This window comes from Vulpes lagopus, chromosome 24 (genome assembly GCF_018345385.1).
Source record: "Vulpes lagopus strain Blue_001 chromosome 24, ASM1834538v1, whole genome shotgun sequence".
Lineage (NCBI taxonomy): Eukaryota > Metazoa > Chordata > Mammalia > Carnivora > Canidae > Vulpes > Vulpes lagopus.
The window spans coordinates 19592317-19616304 of NC_054847.1; the positions used below are offsets into that span (position 1 = coordinate 19592317).

The 23988-nt window shown below is 39.3% G+C and overlaps 1 protein-coding gene across 1 annotated transcript in view; it reads left to right on the forward strand.

Annotated features, from left to right (window-relative positions):
- Positions 1–23988, forward strand: part of THSD7B (thrombospondin type 1 domain containing 7B) — a 732294-nt gene that overhangs the window by 220403 nt on the left and 487903 nt on the right. The window contains exon 5 of the mRNA XM_041739265.1: positions 22233–22388. Coding sequence (XP_041595199.1) covers positions 22233–22388 — 156 coding nt within the window. The remainder of the gene's footprint in view (positions 1–22232; positions 22389–23988) is intronic.

Below are 23988 nucleotides of genomic sequence, written 5' to 3' on the forward strand. Positions count from 1 at the left end.
CTGACGGTTGCCAGAAGGGAGGTGGGTGGGGAATGGGCAAAATGGGTGAAGGGGAATGGGACATAAAAGTTTCCAGTCCAGTTATGAAATGAATAAGTCACAGGAATAAAACACACAGCATAGGGAATATACTCAGTGATAATATAACAGCACTGTATGGTGACAGGTGGTGGCTAGACTTGGGGTGAGTATAGCATATTGTAGAAATCTGTTAAATGACTCTGTTGTACACCTGAACTAATGTAACAACGTGTATCAGCTATACTCAAATTTTTTAAAAAGTTTCTTTTTAATTGAAGTTTGATTTGCGAACATAACACCCAGTGCTCATCCCATCAAATGCCTCCCTCAGTGCGCATCACCCAGTCACCCCATCCCCCCACCCGCCTCCCTTTCCACCACCCCTTGTTCGTTTCCCAGAGTTAGGAGTCTCTCATGTTCTGCCTCCCTTACTGATATTTCCCACTCATTTTCCCTCCTTTCCCTCATAATCCCTTTCACTATTTTTTTATATTCCCCGTATGGAGTGAAACCCTATGAGGATTATCCTTCTCCGATTGATTTATTTCACTCAACATAATACCTTCCAATTCCATCTATGTCAAAGCAAATGGTGGGTATTTGTCCTTCCTAATGGCTGAATAATATTCCACTGTGTACATAGACCACAGCTTCTTTATCCATTCATCTGTCGATGGACACCGAGGCTCCTTCCACGGTTTGGCTATTGTGGACATTGCTGCTATAAACATTGGGGTGCAGGTGTCTCAGTCTTTCACTAAATCTGTATCTTTGGGGTATATCCCCAGTAATGCAGTTGCAGTGTCATGGGGTAGCTCTATTTTTAACTCTGAGGAACCTCCACACAGTTTTCCAGAGTGGCTGCACCAGTTCACATTCCCACCAACAGTGTAAGAGGGTTCCCCTTTCTCCACATCTTCTCCAACATATGTTGTTTCCTGACTTGTTAATTTTCACCATTCTCACTAGTGTGAGGTGGTATCTTATTGTGGTTTTGATTTGTATTTCCCTGATGGCAAGTGATGTGGAGCATTTTCTCATGTGCTTATTGGCCATGTGTATGTCTTCTTTGGTGAAATGTCTGTTCATGTCTTCTGCCCATTTCATGATTGGGTTGTTTGTTTCTTGGGTGTTGAGTTTAATAAATTCTTTATAGATCTTGGATACTAGCCCTTGATCTGATGTGTCATTTGCAAATATCTTCTCCCATTCTGTAGGTTGTCTTTTAGTTTTGTGGACTGTTTCTTTTGCTGTGCAGAAGCTTTTTATCCTGATTAAGTTCCGGTAGTCATTTTTGCTTTTGTTTCACTTGCCTTCATAGGTATATCTTGCAAGAAGTTACCGTGGCCAAGTTCAAAAAGGGTGTTGCCTGTGTTCTCCTCTAGGATTTTGATGCATTTTGTCTCACATTTAGATCTATCACCCATTTTGAGTTTATCTTTGTTGTAAGGTGTAAGAGGTTGGTCCAGTTTCATTCATCTGCACGTGGCTGTCCAATTTTCCCACCACCATTTATTGAAGAGACTGTCCTCTTTCCAGTGGATAGTCTTTCCTGCTTTCTCAAATATTTCTTGGCCAAAGAGTTGAGGGCCCATTTCTGGGCTCTCTATTCTGTTGCATTGACCTATGTGTCTGTTTTTGTGCCAGTACCACACTGTCTTGATGATCACAGCTTTGTAGTACAGCTTGAAATCTGGCATTGTGATGCTCCTGGCTTTCTTTTTTTGTTTGTTTGTTTGTTTGTTTGTTTTTCTTTTTAAATATTCCTCTGGCTATTCAGGATCTTTTCTGATTCCACACAAATCTTAAGATGATTTGTTCCAACCCTGTGAAGAAAGTCCATGGTATTTTGATAGGGATTGCATTAAATGTGTAAATTTCCCTGGGTAACATTGACATTTTCACAATATTAATTCTGCCAATCCATGAGCATGGAATATTTTTCCATCTCTTTGTGTCTTCCTCAATTTCTTTCAGAAGTGTTCTGTAGTTTTTAGGGTATAGATCCTTTACCTCTTTGTTTAGGTTTATTCCTACATATCTTATGCTTTTGGGTGCAATTATAAATGGGATTGACTCCTTCATTTCTCTTTCTTCAGTCTCAGTGTGTAAAAATGCCACTAATTTCTGGGCATTGATTTTGTACCCTGCCACATTGCTGAATTGCTGTAAGAGTTCTAGCAATCTTGGGGTGGAGTCTTTTAGGTTTTCTATATAGAGTATCATGTCATCTGCAAAAACAGAATTTGACTACTTCTTTGCAAATTTGATTGCCTTTTATTTATTTTTGTTGTCTGATTGCTGAGGCTAGGACTTCTAGTACTATGTTGAATAACAGGGATGAGAGTGGATATTCCTGTCATGTTCCTGATCTTAGGGGAAGGCTTTTTCCCCATTGAGAATGATTTCTGTAGGTTTTTCATAGATGGCTTTTAAGATACTAAGGAATGTTCCCTCTATCCCTACACTCTGAAGATTTTTGATCAGGAACGGATGCAGTATTTTGTCAAATGCTTTCTCTGCATCTATTGAGAGGATCATACGGTCTTGTTTTTCTCCTGTTGATGTGATCTATCACGTTGATTGCTTTACCAGTGTGAACCAACCTTGCATCATGGGGATAAATCCCACTTGTCATGGTGAACTATCTTCTTAATGTACTGTTGGATCCTATTGGCTAGTATCTTGTTGAGAATTTTTGCATCCATGTTCATCAGGGATATTGGTCTATAATTCTCCTTCGTGGTGGGGTGTTTGGCTTTGAAATCAAGGTAATGCTGGACACACAAAATGGGTTTGGAAGTAGTCCCTTTCTATCCTTCGAAACAGCTTTAGTAGAATAGGTATTATTTCTTCCATAAACATTTGATAGAATTTCCCTGGGAAGCCATCTGGCCCTGGATTTTTGTGTCTTGTGAGCTTTTTGATGACTGCTTAAATTTCCTCACTGGTTATTGGCCTGTTCAGGTTTTCTCTTTCTTCCTGCTCCAGTTTTGGAAATTTGTGGTTTTCCAGAAATGCATCATTTCTTCTAGGTTGCCTAATTTGTTGGCATATAGCTGCTCCTAATATGTTTTTAAAATCGTTTGTATTTCCTTGGTATTGGTTGTGATCTCTCCTCTTTCATTCTTGATTTTATCAATTTGAGTCTTTTTTCTTTTAAATAAGGCTGGCTAGCCTGGTTTATCTAACTTATCAGTTCTTTCAAGAACCAACTCCTGGTTTTGTTGACCTTTTCTACAGTTCTTCTGGTCTCTATTTCATTGAGTTCTGCTCTAATCTTTATTATCTCCCTTCTTCTGCCTGGTGTAGGTTTTACTTGCTGTTCTTTCCCTAATTCCTTTAGGTGCAAGGTAAGCTTGTATATTTGAGTTTTTTCCCAATTTTTAGAAGGAGGCTTATATTATGATGTATTTCCCTCTTAGGACTGCTTTTGCTATATCCCAACGATTTTGAACAGTTGTATCTTCCTTTTCATTAGTTCCCATGAATCTTTTTAATTCTTATCTAATTTCCTGGTTGACCCTTTAATCATTTAGTAGGATGCTCTTTAACCTCCACATGTTTGAGTTTCTTCCAAATTTCTTCTTGTGGTTCAATTCTAGTTTCAAAATATTGTGGTCTGAAGATATGCAGGGGACAATCCCAATCTTTTGGTGTCAGTTGAGACCTGATTTGTGACTCATATGGGGTCTATTCTGGAGAAAGTTCCATGTGCACTTGAGAAGAATGTGTATTCAGTTGCATTCAGATGCAAAGTTCTGTAAATATCTCTGAAATCCATCTGGTCCAGTGTATCATTTAAGGCCCTTGTTTCTTTGGTGTTCTTAGAAAATCTGTTATTTGCAGAAAGTGCCATGTTGAAGTCTCCTACTATTAGTGTATTATCATCTAAGCATCTCGTTACTTTTTGGTTATTAATTGATATACTTGGCAGCTCCCACATTAGGGGAATAAAAATTCATGATTCGTAGGTCTTCTTGTTGGATAGACCCTTTAAGTATGATATAATGTCCCTTTTCATCTCTTACTACAGTCTTTGACATAAACTTTCATTTATCTGATATGAGGATTGCTACCCCGGCTTTCTTTTGAGGACCATTTGGATGGTAAGTTGTTCTCCAACCTTTCACTTTCAAGCTGGAGGTGTCCTTAGGTCTCAAAGGGTCTCTTGTAGACAGCAAATAGAGGGGTCTTGCTTTTTTATCCAGTCTGAAACCCTTCGTCTTTTGATGGGATCATTTAGCCCAATCACGTTCAAAGTTACTATCGAAAGATGAATTTAGTGTCATCGTAATACCTATTCAGTCCCTGTTCTTGTGGATTATTTCTTTGGGCTTCCTCATTCGTTTACAGAGTCCCCCTTAATATTTCTTGCAGCGCTGTTTTGGTGGTTACATATTCTTTCAGTTTCTGCCTATCTTGGAAGCTCTTTATCTCTCCTTCTATTCTGAATGAGAGCCTTGCTGGATAAGATATTTTTGGCTGCATGTTCTTCTCATTTAGGACCCTGAATATACCCTGCCAGCCCTTTCTGGCCTGCCAGGTCTCTGTGGAGAGGTCTGCTGTTAATCTGATATTTCTCCCCATAGAAGTTAGGGATATCTTGTCTCTCACTGCTTTAAGGATTTTCTCTTTATCTTTGGAATTTGCAAGTTTTACTATTAAATGTCGAGGTGTTGAACGTTTTTTATTGATTTTTTGGGGGGATCTATCTCCTGGATGTGAATATCTGTTTCCCTCCCCAAATTAAGGAAGTTATCAGCTTGATTTGTTCAAATGTACTTTGTGACCCTCTCTCCCTCTCGGCAGCTCCTGGAACCCTAATTTTATGTATATTCTTCCTCTGAGGTGATCATTTATTCCCCTTAGCCTTTCCTCATGGTCTATTAATTGTTTTTCTCTTTTTTCCTCAGCTTCCTTTCTTACCATCAACTTGTCTTCCATGTCACTCACTCTTTCTTCCACCTCATTAACCCTAGCAGTTAGGACATCCAGTTTGGATTGCATCTCATTTAATTTATTTTTAATTTCAGCCTGATTAGATCTAAATTCTGCACTAACGAAGTCTCTAGAGTCCTTTATGCTTTTTTTTACAGAGCCACCAGTAGCTTTATAATTGTGCTTCTGAATTGGCTTTCTGACGTCAAATTGAAATCCATATTCTGTAAGTCTGGCTGAGAGTACTGTTTCTGATTCTTTGTTTTATGGTGAATCCTTTCTAGTCATTTAGTTCAGTGTAGAGTAGTTGTATGAGTGGGCTGAGTCAAAAATATCAACTGCGTCCTAAGTAAATTCCACCCTAGATGATTCTGACAAGGTCAGAGACCAGAAAATGAAAAAGAAGATAAGAACAAAATAAAAGGGGATCCCTGGGTGGCGCAGCGGTTTGGCGCCTGCCTTTGGCCCAGGGTGCGATCCTGGAGACCTGGGATCGAATCCCACATCAGGCTCCCAGTGCATGGAGCCTGCTTCTCCCTCTGCCTGTGTCTCTGCCTCTCTCTCTCTCTCTCTGTGACTATCATAAATAAATAAAAATTAAAAAAAAAAAAAAAAAAAAAAAAAAAGAAAAGGCATGAGAAAACTTTAAAAAAAAAAAAAAAAAAAAAAGAACAAAATAAAAGGACCACTAAAGTGAAAAACATATTTTAAAACAAAGTAGTAAAAAATAAAAGGCCAAAAATCCCAAAGAAGAAAAAAAAAAAAAGTAAAGAGGAAAAAAGAGAAAAAAGGAAAAAAAGGGGGTGGGGAACTGGGAGATGGTGGTTAAGAAGTTGTAGTGGAGGGAAAATGTAGTCTAACTGAGGGGTCCTAGAGGGTGATCCTCTTGGTTGTGAGTGTATTAAATTCTGTATGTTAGAAGATGCTCAATCTGAAACTTATGTAAACCAGCAATACTTGTAGAAAGCCCCAACATTGGCCACCAAAACATAAACAAGATAAAAGAGGGGGGCAGAATGGGAAGGAAGAGAGAATATAATCTCACAGGATGAACCAGCACAGTGTTCCACTTAGTTCTGGGTGTATGTCGGTCATGGTTTAGAAGGTATTAAGTTCTGCCATTATAGAACAAAATGAGGGAGAGAAAACAAAAACACAAAACAAAAACCCATTATCCCATATATCTCCTAAAATTAAATGGAGTATGTTGAAGGGAATTCAGAAGTGAAAAATATATCTAGGACCTGTAATTGTAGATTTATGAAAGTCAAAAAGGAAGAAACTTAAAAATGAAGAGGTGCTAAAATATTGTAGTTAAGGCGGGAAAAGAGAAAAAATATAGGAACTTCTTAGTCAGATATAAAAAAGAGTTGTAACGGAAAAAGAAAAAAAAATTAAAACGGGGGGGTGGGGACCCTCTAGTTGTACATACTCTATTCCCTCGGTCCTGGAGCTTCCCAGCCTGCTGGGTCCGGAGCTCGCCCTTCCCCTGTCCTTCCAGCTGGTCCTCTGGGGGCGGGGCCTGCGGTGCGTCTCAGGTGCGCGCCCCTGGGGGATGCCCCGCCCCCGCCAGGTGCTGGCTCAGCTGGCGCCGTTGCCCCCCAGGCCCGTGTCCCCCGCCCGACCCCCGGCTTCCCCCGAGGCCCCGGGGTGCGCTCCAGCCCTGCCCCAAGATGGGCCGCGGTGGGGGTGCGCTCTCCCCCCGAGCCCTCCTCTGCTCGTGACCCCGGGACCTGGGGGCTCCCCCGCCTCCTGCCGGCCTGCCTGACCCCTGCCGACGCCCTGGAGGCCTTTCCCTCCGGGGAGAGGAGGGCGGGGTGGAAAGTTCCCGCTTCCCGGGGGCTGGGCCTGCCTGTCCCCAGGCTCTCCCTGCCCCCTCGGCCTAGCTCCCCGGGGGCCTCCGCCACTGGATTGTTTATTCTTTTCCACCTTCCCACCTTGTTAGAAGCGCAGACCCTTCTCTGGAGCGTTCCAGCTGTGCTCTCTTTACATCTCAGGTGGAGTTTGTAGGTGTTCAGGATGGTTTGAAAGTTTTCCAGGTAAGTTGTGGGGCCCGTGAGCTGAGGCCCCTACTCCTCTGCCATCCTGCCCCTAGTTTACACAAAAACGTTTTTGAAAAATTTATCTTTTCTCATTTAAGAGTTATGACATTTATCTTTTAAAATTGTTTTGCACTGGCTAGGAAATGTAAGACGATAGTAGGTCAGAAGTGGGGGTATAGGGTAACTGGGTGATGGGCACTAAGGAGGGCACAGGACGAGATAAGCACTGGGTGTCATAATATATGCTGGCAAATTGAATTTAAATAAAATTTAAAAAATGATAGTAGGTGATAAAATGTTAGCTGATATCTCTGTCTTGTTTATCACTTAAATATGTAGTTTTTCACTTCTAAATGTGATCTAGTTGTGATTTATGTTAGATGGCACTTATTAAGTAAGAGAGTTTGTTTTAAGGATTTGAGTATTTGGTTATTAGTGGTTGTGGAATTTACATATAAACAGATAATATTTATATATATATGACATGTTACACCTTATTATACCACACACACACTGAGATGAGCATTTTTTTTTTTTTTAGGATTTATTTACTGGGGTAGTAGGACAGAGGGAGAGAATCTCCAGGCAGACTTCCTGCTGAGCTCTTGGAAGCCCAGCTCAGGGCTTGATCCCACAATCCATGAGATCACCACCTGAGCTGAAACCAACTGAGCCACACAGGCAACCCTGAGATCAGCTTTTGCGTTTCTTTTTTCAGTCTATCCATGCATTAAGTTACATTAACAAATACCCTGATATTGAGCCAACCCTGCATTTATAGGGAAGAAAAAATCTTGCTCTTTTAATTTTTACATTTTTTTCGTTCTTTTAATGTCCTGCTAGATTAAATTTGTGGTTCCATGGATATACTACAAGAAGGAATTTTTTTGAATGATTATCATTTGGATTTTTGCTTATTTATTTAAAGGAGCAATTTCATTTTTTTTAAGTTTAATTTTAATTTCAGTTAGTTAACATACAGTGTTATATTAGTTTCAAGTGTACAATATATTGATGCAATTTCATTATATAAAGATTTTTTTTCCCTCTGATGTCCTCGAATGTCGGGTTATAAAATACAAAATGGGATCAGTTACATGGTAAGAATGGAAATTTAATATGGAGTAGAAAGAATAGTAAGAGTGTTGAGATACCCAGGCTTGTGTCCCCTCCGGTGTGCATATATTGTCCAAAAAGCAGCAAGAGGGTGCTGTGTACCTGAGATATTAAATGAGACGCCAACAAGATCATAGATACACTTGTGAACATAGCATACAGAATTGTTGAATCACTATGTTGTATGCCTAAAACTAATATAACATTGTTAACTCTATACAAGGAAAGGAAGGAAGGAAGGAAGGAAGGAAGGAAGGAAGGAAGCAGAGGGAGAGAGGGAGGGAAGGAAGGAAAGGAGGGAGGGAGGAAGGAAGGAAGGAAAAAAAAAGGAAGGAAGGAAGGAAGGAAGGAAGGAAGGAAGGAAGGAAGGAAGGAAGGGAAAAAAAAGGAAGGAAAGAAGGAAGGAAAAAAAAAGAAAAAACACCAGGAAAAAAAAGAAAAGGACAAGTTCCTACAGAACGACTTTATGATTATGTTCAGGTTATCCCATGCTGTTTCAGAATTTCTCCCTCTTCTGATCTGTTTTCTTCTGGGAATACCTGTGTCACATACAATTGACTCTAGGCACATGGATGTCTCATTCATACCTATTTGATAATAATCCCTGGTTTTCATTAGTGTAAATCTAAATCAGCTGATGAAATGGTAAACTCATCAAGATACAGGATTATGCTTTTTTCTCTGGGGCTTTGTAGCAGTGCTTAGAAAAAAGGATTGGGTGTTAATAATAGCTGCTTTGCCTTGAAGAAACAGGCAGTGGGGTAGGAAGGGGGATTTACAAGTTCACCACTTTATTGCAATTTCAGCTCAGTTGGTATGTCTTATTTGACAGTGATTTGTGTTAAGTAGGTCCTTTCTGCTTTCAGAATATTTCCTTTTGTGAAGAATATAGTCTTTCCTTTTAAAATTACACTTCATATTGCTAAGAGGTTATGGAAGGGAAGTGGTCTAATGTGGACACTTTCACACTGCTTCTATTTAAATTTTTGGACTTTGGAATCATTAACAAATAAATTTAACATTCTGACCTTTAATGCATACCTCCATTAACCTCACTCTGAGCTCCCCTGGAGACTTTTCACTCTATGTCTTAGCATCTTATTTCTAGTAAATGACAGACCCTAAGAATCTATTACTGATTAGTTCTTCCATCTACTGAGTTTTCATTGATGTGGGGTATTTCTTGATCAGCCACCTGAATTTTTTTTTTCTTTTTAAAATATGTATGACTTAGGCTTTAAAAAAAAAACAAATTCATGTCTCTGGGCTTAGGATTCTCTCTCTCCTTCTCCCTCAGCTCCTTCCACCACCTGTTTCTCTCTTGGGGAAAAAAAGAAAAAAAAAGTTTATATGAATTGTAGGCAGTGTAAACTGCACTGTTGTGTGAATTAGAAAACATCTCACCCTCTGGGTGCAAATATTAGAAAAAGGCATCCTTCTGGGCATAAACTGGGGGGTATAATTTACAACAGGATCATGTGCTGGGTTCAGCCCCTACTCACCCTTTGCAGCTAATAATGACTCTAGGTACAAGTTAGTGATTCAGCTCTAATAACTGGGTTTTTGCAATTTGAGAAGGAGAAGAAAAACCCATTTCATACAGAAGAATGTCATCTGCAGAATAAAATATGCCTTAAATGAATGTAAACTGTAGATATGAATGGGATATGATAAGGTTAATCAAGGATTTTTAATTTTTTTAACTATAGGCAGCATAAGTGAGTTAATAAATATCAGGATAGGGGATTCAAGGTTGATATTTACACTTCCTGTTGGTCTTGGCCAAGTCATGTATCCTTTAGGCCTTGATTTTCTCATTTGTCTAAACGGATATTGTATAAGATATTGTTAAGAATCTCTTCCATTGGGGATCCCTGGGTGGCGCAGCGGTTTGGTGCCTGCCTTTGACTCAGGGCACGATCCTGGAGACCTGGGATCAAATCCCACGTCGGGCTCCTGGTGCATGGAGCCTGCTTCTCCCTCTGCCTGTGTCTGCCTCTCTCTCTCTCTGTGTGTGACTATCATAAATAAATAAAAAAATAAAAAAAAATTAAAAAGAATCTCTTCCATTCCAAGATTCTACGAGGGAGCATATCTCTGAAAGGAGGGGATATTCTTTTTTCTTTTTTTAAAGATTTTATTTATTTATGAGAAACACAAAGAGAAAGAGAGAGACAGAGAGAGAGAGAGAGAGAGAGAGAGGGGCAGAGACACAGGCAGAGGGAGAAGCAGGCTCCCTGCAGGGAGCCTGACATGGGACTTGATCCTGGGACTCCAGGATCACATCCTGGGCTGAAGGTGGCGCTAAACTGCTGAGCCCCCCCAGGCTGCCCAGGAGGGGATGTTCTAAGTAGGCTACCATTTTCTTTAGGATTTGGCTGGTTACTCTTTAACATAAAACTTCCTCAAACCATGACTATCAATTCAGGAAGAAAAATGAGAGGTAGCAATTTGTATTTGTTTGTAATCATTACAAATATAAAGAAGAAAATAACTCTGGATGAAACCTCTTATATAATTAGTTTGCAATCTAAGTAGAGAGAACAAAATTGGATATTGCTGGTGGCCTACAAGTTAAGTAGAGAGGAAAAAAAATGGGCTTGCTGGTGGCCTACAATATGCAGCTTTGTCTTTGTTCTCAGGGCAGGCAAAATGTCAGAGAGCAGAAATAGTGATGTGAGGAGCCTGTATCCGTGTGGATTCTCTTGAGTCAGATTGGAAGCAAAATGGTTCTGGGGAGGTAGTACGGGTCCTCAAATCTGGTGCTTCATGATTCTGTGTAATCTCCTATTGAGAGCCCCTGAAGCTCCCTAACTTTTGTGCTGAGTTCACTATATTAAGGATCTTGAGCTACCAAAGGTCTGAGAATTTTTCTGAACCATTACTATTCTTTCAGGGTTCCCCGCTTCCAAAGGAACAGTCGTGATAAGTGTGTCTTACCTTTGAGCCTCATTGGGTTGAACTAAACAGGATTTGTTAGAGCACTTGAATTACGAAAATGCAAATGTTAAAAAAAATTAAATGATTGTTCCATGCAACTATATATCTTTCATGTTATAAAAATATATTTTATTTTGAAAAATTCAACGCACCCATCCTTTTGAAAATAGATAATAACACTTTCAGATTCACAAAATCAGTAATAACACTTTCAGAGTTATTTGCATTTAGTAGCCTATAATACATGCATGCTGCTTTTAATGTAGTATCAACTAACTGCATTTTTAAATTAAAAAAATATTCTCATTATTTTTCAATGCTCTCCCAAATTAAGACTTCATAGAAAACAATTATAATGCCTTAAAATATAAATCACTGTCCTTTTGATTTTTTTTTTAATTTTTTTTTTAATTTTTTATTTATTTATGATAGTCACAGAGAGAGAGAGAGGCAGAGACACAGGCGGAGGGAGAAGCAGGCTCCATGCACCGGGAGCCCGATGTGGGATTCGATCCCAGGTCTCCAGGATCGCGCCCTGGGCCAAAGGCAGGCACCAAACCGCTGCGCCACCCAGGGATCCCTGTCCTTTTGATCTTATAGCCTATTTTGCTCTGGTGATGTATATAAATGTAAAAAAATACAGTATGCAACCTCTTAAGACAGATTTTTAATATGATTAGTATTTAAGCAAAAATGCATAAAATTATACAGCGTATCCACTGTTTTAAATTATCTGTATTCTGTGAATGCATCAGAAAATAGCTTATCTTTTTGGCTAATGGAATTGTCTCTTGCTATTGCAATGAAAATATCAGCATATAGATTTCAACTTCAGGAAAAACGCAAGTATTTAGAAGCACTGTAGTCAAATTAAAAAGATAGATTCTAGCCAGGAGCCATGGAAATGTGTGATGAATTCAATAATTTTAGAGCCCTGAGCTGCAAGAGTCTAATGTGGTGATGAAGAGGGTAAACCAGAATCACACTGGCTAGGTTCAAGTCCTGCCTCTGCATTTACTAATTACTGAAACTCGGGCTTTAAAGTTTTAAAACTTCACTTGTCTCACTGGTAACTGCAGATATTAGTAGTACTTCATAGAACCTTTTACTAATTAACTCAGAACATACTTATACATTTCTTAGCACACAATTTAAGTTGAGTGTGTGTTCTCCCAATTCATCCCAATGGAGGATGATATTGCCTCTAAGGGGACAAAATTTGATTCACAGGATTAAAAAAAATCCCATGAACCAATTTTTGTAAAACTTACACTTTTTTTGTATATAAAGCATACACGTATACACAGTACAATTGTGGTGTGAAAATACCATGGGGAAGGGAGGGACCATTAGGAAAAAAATATTTTACAAAGCCTCCTTAGGGAGGATAGAATGTAACAAAGGTGAGAAATATTGGATAGTCCTTTTATTTTACAGAAGCTCAATCACCAACAAATTTACTCAATTCACATGAGTAGATTATCAGCTTAATGTTTGTTAAAATAATAGTATCTTGTCAGTTGGTTTTTCAAAATGATACTTCATTAATTACTGAGAGCACTGACTCCCCAACCTGCTAATTATAAAGGTTTTTTAAAGATGTAAATCTTCACTGTACTCTCTGCTACCTAACCTCTTCCCAGTTCTGACTCAGTGCTTCTGAGTTGGGACCATGTTAAACCCGGTTGGTTTAGGAGGGCTGAAAGCTACTCATTTTTAATATTGGCCTTGACATAGTGAGAGGTAGCTATGCAATGTAGGACTTGGCAATGTCTGAATAGGCCTGGGAGGAAGGAGCTTTTATCCAGCTTTGCAGTGCAGAGGTTTTGGTTTGTAATTTTTGTTTTACTTCAAAAATGTATAAAGCAGTTCCTCATACAAAAGAATGAGCTATTCTGCATTTTAAAAATTATTATGCGGTGTCTCGTTCCTACCACTACTTAGGGACCCGATGAATCCCATGAGCCTTCCTTTGAAGCTGAATTAACTTGTTCAGTCTAAAATGATTTGCAAATTTAAAGTAGCATATGCTAACAAGGATATCGGGTACAGTGAGGCCTTCAATATCCCTTCCATTAAAAACAGGATGCTGTGCCTATTTATTTTAGAGACAAATAGTTCTTTCCTGGCTCTCTAAAATAAGTGTCACATATCCCCCCACCCCTTGTTTTTTTTCTTTGTTTTTTTTTTTTTTTTTTCTGGGGGTTTGACTCTTAGAGCTTTAAGTTTTGGAGTTGTGATGCTGTTTTTAGAGATTTGTGTTACCTTAGGGAATATTGTACTTCTCCTTCTTGTTACCATAATTAAAAGTTTCCACTTAGCTATTCCGAGGTTGAAATGCCACCTTCTAAATCAGCACAGGTGAAGGTCAGCCTTGATGGTGGAATAATAGGGTATCTGTGACCAGGACCGAAGTCTGGGAGACCCAGCTCTGCTTTCTGTTTTCTCCCTCTTACACTTCTTACCAGATCTTCCTGCTGCTTTTCCTCCTCCTCTGGGACATCCTTGTTTCAACCATGTCTTTTTGTTGTTGTTGTTCTATTTTTTTAAAGATTTTATTTATTTATTCATGAGAAACACAGGGAGAGAGAGAGAGGCAGAGACACAAGCAGGCTCCATGCAGGGAGCCCGATGTGGGACTCGATCCCGGGACTCCAGGATCAGGCCCTGGGCTGAAGGCATCGCTAAACCACTGAGCCACTTGGGCTGCCCTGTTTTCTTCTATTTTTTTTTTAAACATCCTCTTCCTTTTACTTTTTGCCCATGGGACTTAGGGATGTCTTACTGTCACCTCTGCCCTTTCTCAGTTGCTGGGTTAGATATGGGTGATAAGAGAGAGAATTGTGCTAGGAATAGTAGGGGCATCCAGAGGAAGGGGAGCTGGGCATGCACGTGCACTTGTCACCCTTCCCTGGTTTCTTTGGTCATCTTTTGCTCTTTAAGAAATCTTAAGGGGGTGGGGTTTGCTGATTGAGAACTCACTGTAATTCCTTAAACCTAAATGACCCTAAACCTAAATTTTAACATGAAAATAGTCAACATAATCTAATTTAATCCACTCCCTTTTCTTTCTTTTTTAATTTTTTTTTTCATTAGATAGAGAGAGAGCGCATGTGCACAAGCTGCGGGGAGAGGCAGAGGGAGAAGGAGAAGCAGACCCCCCCAAAGAGCAGGGAGCCCAATTCTGACTTGATCCCAAGACCCAGAGGTCATGACCTAAGCTGAAAACAGATGCTTAATGGACTGACCCATTCAGAAGGGTTTTTTCTATCATAATTTTTACTGTAAATACAAAATCATAGTAGAGTATGATATTAAAGATTTGGGGCTTTGAGGAACCTTGAACCTGTGTTTGTCACATATTAGCTTTGTCATTTTGGATAAATAATTTACCCTTAGTAATTTCATCTTCAGAGTGGATGTGATAATGATACTTCCTTCCGAGTGATCATGATAAATGAGAAATTGCATGTAAGTCCTTAGCATGGTGCCTAGAACTGAGTGGGTTGCTAGTGTGTATTAGCTATTATTACTAACATTAACCAGTAGAAGAGGCATTTGTGGTCATTCCTGGAAGACTTGCTCTCATTCAGCTTTTGTCATTTTTCCTACGGGGAATGGACTGTAGGTTGCAAAATACCATGAGTAGGAAAAGGACTCCTGTGCTAAAACCCTTGCAAAAGTTGTGGTTGGGGGGAGGGGGGAAGAAAACTGTATTTGCCCGATATGGAGTAGTTAATGCTGTTGACACCTTGGGAGGTAACTCTTCCTCTTACCTGACTCTCTGCTTTTTCACTTTTTTTCCTTGCCTGACCACTTCCTCATCTCTCATTGATCTCTTTTCTATTCTTTCTCATCAATAATGGTATTTTTAACTCTGTAGACAGTGAAAGATGCCATATAGGTCAGCTTTTGTTCCTTCCATACTCTCTGTCCCCTACTTTTAGCTCCGCCAAGCTAAAAGGCTGTGAAACAATCAGAAATAAATTTTCAAAAGAGGAACGGAGGTGAGACTATATGATAATAGAAATATATGAATATCGGCCCAAAGGCTGCTATGTTATGTAATTGTTGGATATTGATTCTGATTTCTTTCTAGAATTGTACAGGTATCTCATTTATTTTGCTTTCATTTGTATTCTGAATATTGTTTTCCATCTTTACCTAGAGTATTGTTACTCTGTAGCATTAAGAATCACTAGGCATTTTCTGATTGGCTTTATGAAATGAATGAAATTTGGAAAACTCTTTGATATGTGGTCACATTTCCCATAATTATTTCTAATTGCAGGAATTATTTTTAGGTATTAAATTCGCAGTACATACACATGAATCTTCCTGCCAAGTTGTATTGCACAGAACTTGGCCAAGAGAGTCACAATATGGCTAAAATTAAGCTTTATTAGGTATAATAGGATGAGATGTGATTTAATTCTTTAAGCTGCCTATAAGTGCTAGAAGACAGATTGCTTTTATTCTATCCACTAAGTTAAAAGAATGATCCATTATTTTGCAAATCCCAGTGGCAAAAGGCAATTGAAATAATACATGAAGCTTCTTGAAGGAAAATAGCTTTCTGGTTAAAATTGTAATATTATTTATCTTTCCCCTTCAACCATTTGACTCCTTCAGTCTGTAGAAGAGGCCTATTTATTTTAGCAGTAAGGTGGATTGAATTTCTGCCAAGTCAGTATACTCCCTAAATGGATATGTCAGAGGCAATATTGTTTCTCAAAAATCATTTAGAAAGCAGCATTTTTACATAAGTAGGCTCTTTCATTAGTTTTGAATTAAATCTTAGCAATTGCTGTTTCTATTATGATTGTTCTTGGAGAGTCCATGGAATGAGGGGGTTCTAAGCTTTGAGTGAAAATACCCTGTGGAGTTTACAGTGCCTGCATTTGATTTGGAAAGTTGAAATGAATATTGCTTTTTTGGTCTAGCTTCTTTGTGAAGGTTGATGTCATTCTAGAAATCAAATAATGTAAAATCAACTGAAGATGGAATGTATTGTTTGCAGGAGGACCTTGGTATCACTAAGATAAAAAGCAGCAAAATTTTCCAGGTTTTAAGAGTCCCCAGGAAGTAACATCAGCTTTACTTCTTCTTCTTCTTTTTTTTTAATCTCCACTTTCTTGAAAATAGTAGGAAAAAAAATCAATATGTTGTAACTAATTCCTTGACCATCTTCAAGACACTTCCTTCTGTACAGAGGGAATGGTGAGCTCCATTGTGCCATGACAATTATCTCACTTCCTGAATTTTCAAAGCCTGACTTGATTTTTCACCCAGTAATAGATATATTAAAAGAAAAGAAAATGTCATTGGCTCCTGCAATAGCTCTTTCTAATTTAAGCAAATATAACTCATTTTTTTAATTACAGGAAGAGTACCAGGTTATTAATTATAATTAATTAAATATTATTATGCTATTTCGGTTTAATATCATCTTGAGTCATTAAGAGGCATTGAAATTTAGATCTTACAAAATAGTCATCAGTAGGGTGCGGGATGATATACTTTTATTGAATCTGCCAACTTATTTCTGTTAATTCAAATTAGTTCGGATTAGAGCTTGATTTAGTCTCAAAAATAAAATATGAAGGTACTCATTTTTCTTTACAATGGCAGTCACATGCTAATGTCACAACAGGCATTTTTCTTCTTAATTATAAATCATTTTGATTGAATTTGTATGCTCATCTGAAATCACTTTGTCATTAAGGAAAATCATGAAAAATTGTAAATTTCTAGAATTAAGAACAGTTTTGTGTGTGTTTATTTTTTAACATTAAACATATCACCTAACCAATATATTTTCCCTTTTGTTAATTAGCATTCTGTTCATGGAGCAATTCATTATTTAAGACAACTTTGCAATCTTTAGTAGCAGGCTTTCACATTTCTTGTAAGGCAGGTCAATGTAATAATTTCTTATTGCAAATGAAAAATGCCAGGATAGGCACCAAAATATCCCAAGTATTAATGACTATTGCATATGTATAATCACTTATAATACTGTAATATATTTTCTAGCATTTGGAAAGCTACCACTATGTAGCAGTCTCAATTTCTGAGTTGAAAGTTATTTTGGCTCTTTAACACTTTGTGGCCATGAAAAGTCTCTATAGGGACTGACTATGCTGCCTGAAAAACCTAAATAGACTGTAAGGCCTTGGGTAGTTGCTTATCTAGTCAGACAGTTGGTCAGCACAGGAAGGTGTCAAGGTGACATAACCTAAATAGTATCTGAGGGGCACCTGGGTGGCTCTGTGGGCTAGGCATCTGACTCTTGGTTTTGGCTTAGGTCATGATCTTGGGGTTGTGACGTTGAACCCCATATGGGGCTCCGTGCTCTGCAGGGAGTCTGCTTCTCTCCCTCTCCCCCTCCCTCTGCTCTCTTTCTCTTTCTCCCTCTTCTCTTTCTCTTTCTCTCTCTCAAATAAATAAATAAATCTTAAAAAAAACAAATATCTGGTATAAGAGACACAAGAGATACAAGCATAGACCTGCACTGATTAAAGCAGGGATTGATTGCATCAGAGATAACAGAGTTGGTAAATAGAAATAAAGTTGTTTCAGTCAGTATATCCAGAAAAAGATTTTCAGATGAGTAGAAAAACAACACTTCTTTCTACAAATATCATAGCTGCAGTTTGGGCAGGTAAACTTCACAAACCATCTAAATTCATGTGGTCCTTGTCATCCCCACATTCTACCCATCCCTTAATTATATTACAATGTGAATTGCTGCAAATTAAATTTTTTAATTTTTTTTAATTATTTATTTATGATAGTCATACAGAGAGAGAGAGAGAGGCAGAGACATAGGCAGAGGGAGAAGCAGGCTCCATGCACCGGGAGCCCGACGTGGGATTCGATCCCGGGTCTTCAGGATCGCGCCCTGGGCCAAAGGCAGGCGTCAAACCGCTGCGCCACCCAGGGATCCCAATTGCTGCAAATTAAAGAAGTAATAGTCACATTTGAAGTGGAGCAAAGTTTGGTCTCACTGCCTCCTGCTTGGTGGGGGAGATCTGGACAAATATTTGAAGGTGTTTAAACATAGCAACAAAGGGACGCCTGGATGGCTCAGCTGTTGAGTGTCTGCCTTTGGCTCAGGGCATGATCCTGGGATCATGGGATAGAGTCTCGCATCGGGCTCCCTGTGAGGAGCCTGTTTCTCTTACTGTCTATGTCTCTGACTCTTTCTCTTTGTCTCTTATGAGTAAATAAATAATTTTTTTTTAAAAAAAGGTAGTGATAAAGTAGGGAAAAGATTTGGATTTTATTTAAAAGGTTATAATGAGTCTGTAGCCTTCATGGACATTTTGGATCTGTTGTGTCACTGATTACCTCCATTGTAGTCACTATGATTCATCAACAGAATATCCTTGGTACAAACGAACTCATGAGTCCTATCTGATGGCTTCATTCCATGGAAGGAAAATCAACAGGGACATGTAGAGATGAGTCAACCACCTGGGACAAAGCTCAGGTCTTGCTCTGCCCTGGACTTGCTGAGTAAATCTATAGAAACTGTCTAATGTCTTTGGAGCTCAGTTTTTCAGTAAAATTGATTAATTAAACTAAATTAGCTCCCTTCTAGCTCTTAATAGTTAATAGTCTTAGAGATATTCTGTGTTTGCTGTTCTTGGGGAGAAAACTGCCTAAGTGGTCTGAGGCTGGTAAGTGCTTTGTGACTTACTTATGATTTATTTCTAGAGCAAATGTAGCCCAGAGGGCCTGAGATAGAGATAGGTTGGCCCAAGTACATTGATTCAATGCTAAATGAAGCATCTTAGACATGTCACCTGGGACTAGAAAAATTTATCTATATGGATTAAGATCTACTGTCTGTCAAAGCAGTAGGTGCTAAAGAGGCATGATTGCCTGACAAATAGCCTCACTCTCACTCCTGGGTCTCCTAATTATGTCACTTAATAGTCTCCAGGGAACCCCACTACCCCTAGCTCCTCTCTAGCACACCATGTCTCTCCTAACTTCCAAATCTTAGGAGTACCATTATCCATAATATCCAGCAGTCAACTGATTGACAGTTAAGTATTTATCAAAGGGGACTTTGGGAGACTTAACTGCCTACCTCCCAAACATTCTTAATAGCTCTCCAAAAATAAGCTAGGTAAACATAATGATCTGTAAAAACGTTGTCCTTGACATAGAACAGGATCCCAGTCTCTTTCCAACTGCACTGCCAATCTGAAGACATTCAGGAGCTTCTAATCAGATTAGTGAAGGCCTACTGAGGGTCTAGGTGCTACACTTGCAGATTGATTAGTTTCAATGGCTGGCCTCAACCTCAAGTACAAAAGTTGTAGCAGCAAGTATCTACTGGATCTTGGAGCTGAAAGAGTTGGGATATCTTCTCAGCATTGACCATCAGACACCTAACATCTGTCTGGTGTTGCAGTAAGACAGCCATGACAAAGGAAAGAGAAGCAATACTAACAGCTTTCTAGTCTTGTTGTTGGGGCTCACGAATTTGTGTATGACTAGTATCAACTCACAAAAATATGAGTTCCATGGGGACAAGGACCTTATCTCTTTTACTCACTATTCTGACTTCAGCTCCAAGCACAGGGTTGATACTCAGTAGGTACTTACTTATCAGTGTAGGTTGAATGGCCTGAAATAAGACTACATAATACAGTGGTTAAGAGCACAGACCCTGGAGCCAGGCTGCCTGGATCACAATCTCAGCTCGGCTCCTAACTAATTAAGAATGTGAGCAAGTGAATAAACGTTTCTCTGTTGCAAAATCCCCATTTTTAACTTGAGATGGTTATAACATGTATCTCAAAGTTATGCAGGTTAAGTGAATTAATTTATAACCAGTGCCTGGGATTCACTAAATATGTTTAAGTAGATTAATTAGTTTACATGCCCTACTTCCTTTTCCATCACTACTTAGTTTTTTGGGGAGAAACGAACTTTAGAGTTTGTGAGAACACATGCTCATAAGCCTGGGCCCAGACCCAAAGGCCTTTCTGTCTTAAGACCTCTGACTATAGAGCTTTCAATTCCTGTGATGCTTTGAAGCATCACTTTCCATCAATTTTATTAATATGCTACTTGACTTGCCCTTCTTGATTGAGAGCTCTTTGAAAGCAGACACCATCCAAGAAAGTCTGATTTAAAGTGGGTACTAATGGTTTTGGAATGAATGCATAATGTATTCAGTGAAGGGCAGTCTTATGTGTTTTCTTTTGCTCCCTCCTGGGTAAGGAATCACAGGCCTCCTCCCCCAAACTCACAGGTGATGGTGATGGGGTGGTGGTTGCTGCCCCCTTCTCTCTTTATTTTCATCTTACTCAAGTATATCACAGGTTGTTCTTTATCCACAATCCACCAGTGTCATATGTACATCCCAGTCCTGGTCACTCCAACCCCCCATCTCACCATTCTGGCCAACACAATCTCTGTTTGATCACTGCCACTCCTGAGCCTGCCAGGTAACCCTCCAATTGCCACCAATATCTATGCTCTCTTTCTATCTCTTCCTCCTCCACATGGCTTGTGATCTTTGACATTTCCATTGACCATCTTGCTTTGCTCCCGTCTTTTAAGTCAAGTCAAATCCTTTTGGTAAAATATATAAGAATTAGTTGAAAACCAAACAATTTCTTACATTTTTTTGTGACCTTTGCTTTTCCCATTGACTGTCACAAGCACCTCAAGCTGCCTCACTATTCATTAGAAACACTTCTGCCATGATTTACAACTTCTTGAAAACAGTATTTCGGGGGGCACCTGCATGGCTCAGTCAGTTAAATGTCTGCCTTCAGCTCGGGCCATGATCCTGGGATCCTGGGATTGAGCCTTGCATCAGGCTCCCTGCTCAGCAGGGAGTCTACTTCCCCCTCTCCCTCTTCTACTCCCCCTGCTTGTGCTCGCTCTCTCTCTTTCTCTCTCTCTCTGTGAAATAAATAAATACAATCTTTCAAAAAAAAAAACAGTGGTTTTTGCTTTTTAAAAATTTATGTACAAAGTTCTGCTGGTCAGAGCTGCGATTTATTGCCGTCTTTGCCAGATACAACTGACATCCATGTAAATAGTAAAGAAGCAAAGTAGATGGTATGATTTACCACCCAATCCTGTCACACCCATCTTTGTCTTTGAAGCACTTCTAATCTGCTTAACAAGGTGGACATGACACATGGGAAATATTTAGACAAGAGTATAAGCCGGTTCATAAGATAAGACTGTCTGAACTTAAACCGTTTGCTCACAAGCTCTGAACTGCTCCCAAACCACTTTTATGTGGAATCACTCAGTGCAAACATAGTTATGCATCTGGCTCTTCTTTTATTGTGTCATTTCTATCTTAACTCCTATCCTGTTATAATCTCCATAAGAGTCAGAATCTCATCTTCTCCTTCATCTGTGTATTTTCATGGTCCCCAGAGTGAATCTGCATGGAGAAGGCACTTGGTGAGTGCCACTCATGGCCAGGTGGTCCCTGTATCCTGAAGGGACACAGTTCTGGGCGTACCCTGAGTGCAGGTGCACCAGGAAGGGTGGGAAAGCTCCCTCTTTGGCATCTCCCCATGGCTTCTCAGATATTCCTTGTGCTTCTGGATAGCCTCACTAATGAAACTGACTTTGAGGGGCTAATTCTGCAGTCACAGATCCAAATTTTTCTTCTTTTCTAAAAACCATTTTTCTTCTGTGTCTTTGAGAGCTCCACACCTCAGGGGAGTAGCAGCAGTAGATTGGTTATGCTAAACACCCCACCTCAGGGTTTCGATTTTGATTTTTTCGCAGCAACCTAGTCATTTATATAGTTGAGATAGACTCATCTTGAAACTTTACAAAGCCATTTATTTTTTTTGAATCATAACTCTAGATAATTTGTATCTGTATTTCCAGTCCTCTCTTGAATTCCCAGAGAATACTCTGTGAAACAGGAAACTCAGGTGCATGCCCTTTGTTGCTGTCTTTTTTTTTTTCCCTAACCTTTTCTCACCCCAAATGCTAATAGTGTAGAGCTAAGCAACAGGTATTAGAGAGTGTTTATGTTTTGTTTGTCTATACCCTTTAACCAGAAAACTGACTGTGGGCAAGGTAGGCATACAAATATAGACATTAATAATTCGAGGGGTATCCAGAGAATGTGACATAGACCTTTTTTTTTTTTTTTTTTCTATCCTTTAGTCTCTAGACCTGTGAAAAAGACATTATGTTTGGGACCTGCCCCTTCAGCCTCTCAGCTCTGCAATATCCCTTGCTCTACAGACTGTATCGTATCTTCCTGGTCAGACTGGGGCCTGTGCATCCATGAAAACTGCCGTGATCCTCAGGGGAGAAAAGGTGAGTGTCTTGTTTGTGCGTGCTTCATTTACTTCCAGTGTACACACAATTATTCTGGTAGCTAAGTAGCCAATTAAGCCTGTTTAAGACAATATTTGTTTGTAAAATGTAGATAACCAGCTCAAGCCTGACAGCATTTAGTTATTAGGGAGGCTGTGGAGGACATTTCCATGGAACAAGAATCTGACCTTGATTGACCTTCAAGTTAGGCTCATAGCTGATGAAGTGACTACTACTCAGTATGGTATAGCCATGTTTTGTATGTATAATGCTTATTCTGAGGAAATGAGACATGATTTCTGTAATCACATCAGGAAACAACTGTTTTGCACATCTATTTATTTTCAGATTTCCACATGCCGAACTTGATGTTCTATTTCAGATTTTTCACAAAGGGCATTTATGCGTGCTGTTTACTTTTTGATGTCCTTGGGCTTAGAGTGAGGTCTTCAGATTTGATATGCTTGTTTAATTCTGTAGGCCTCTGTAGTCTTGTTTCCATTAGTTTGCTGTTATTTACACATCTTCATCTTCAGAAGTTCATTTTTGGTGACACTTTGGCTTTTTTTTTCCATTGGCCTTTCAATTTGTATTGATACTATATTCCCTTCAACAGAAATGCTAAAAAGAAGTATTCCTTTTTCTAGGAGAAATGAGCTCTAAGAACATTCCAGAAATTAGGTTGTGTTTGCTAAGCCCTAACCCTGTCACATGCAAAGAGAGAATGTGTGGCCAAGTGCTTTGTGCTACAAAGCTGATGCTCTCAGCTTAATTCTGTGTCCATTTGAAAATCCACATTTCAGTGATTCCTGGATTGCTCACATGCACACATGTGCATGTCCAAGTTCACACACCCACGCTCTGGACTTTTCTCTTTACTCTGACTCTTTGTCCTAAGACAGAAGAAGAGAATGTGTGTTGAGTCTAGATTGAGGAGGAAGAAGCTAATTTTAACTCTTTTATCAAATAATAGAAATCTGGATCTCTGTGGAACCTGGAGGGGTGCAGTGGAGATGCCCATGCTACTTTTTTATTAGACTTATATCCAGAATATCTTCAAGCCTCTTCAATTTATGAATAAAAATAATTTCCCATTAATGCTAACACCCACAAGTTGTTGTCTTGTGGTTTACATATGTATTATTGGACCTTGTAGGTCTCCTGTAGTTGCATATGAGACTCCCCAGGATGACTTACATGTTATCAGAACCAGCCTTCTTATGTTTGAGCCAATCCATTTAACATTGTTGTCTAAAAAAAAATCCCTGAAGATTGGACTCTGGCTTCCGCAGCCACTGTGGCTGTGGGTGTGGATACTCATGTACATTGGCTATTCTGAGTGCTGCCTTCCTTTGCTTTTGAAGTTGTAGAACCCAACTAGGCCAAGGGGGCCTCATATTATTTTATAGATATTTGTTATAAGTAACAGAAACCCAATTCAAACTGGATTAAGCCAAAAGAAGGAAATTTAGTAGCTTATGTGGCTAAAAATAGAAGGGAAGATAGGGCTGCAGCCAAAAATATCAAGAGGCCAGCAGTCTCACTCTCATTCTTTCTCTTTACAGACTTCTATTTCTATAGTCTTCTGTTCTTCTCTTTC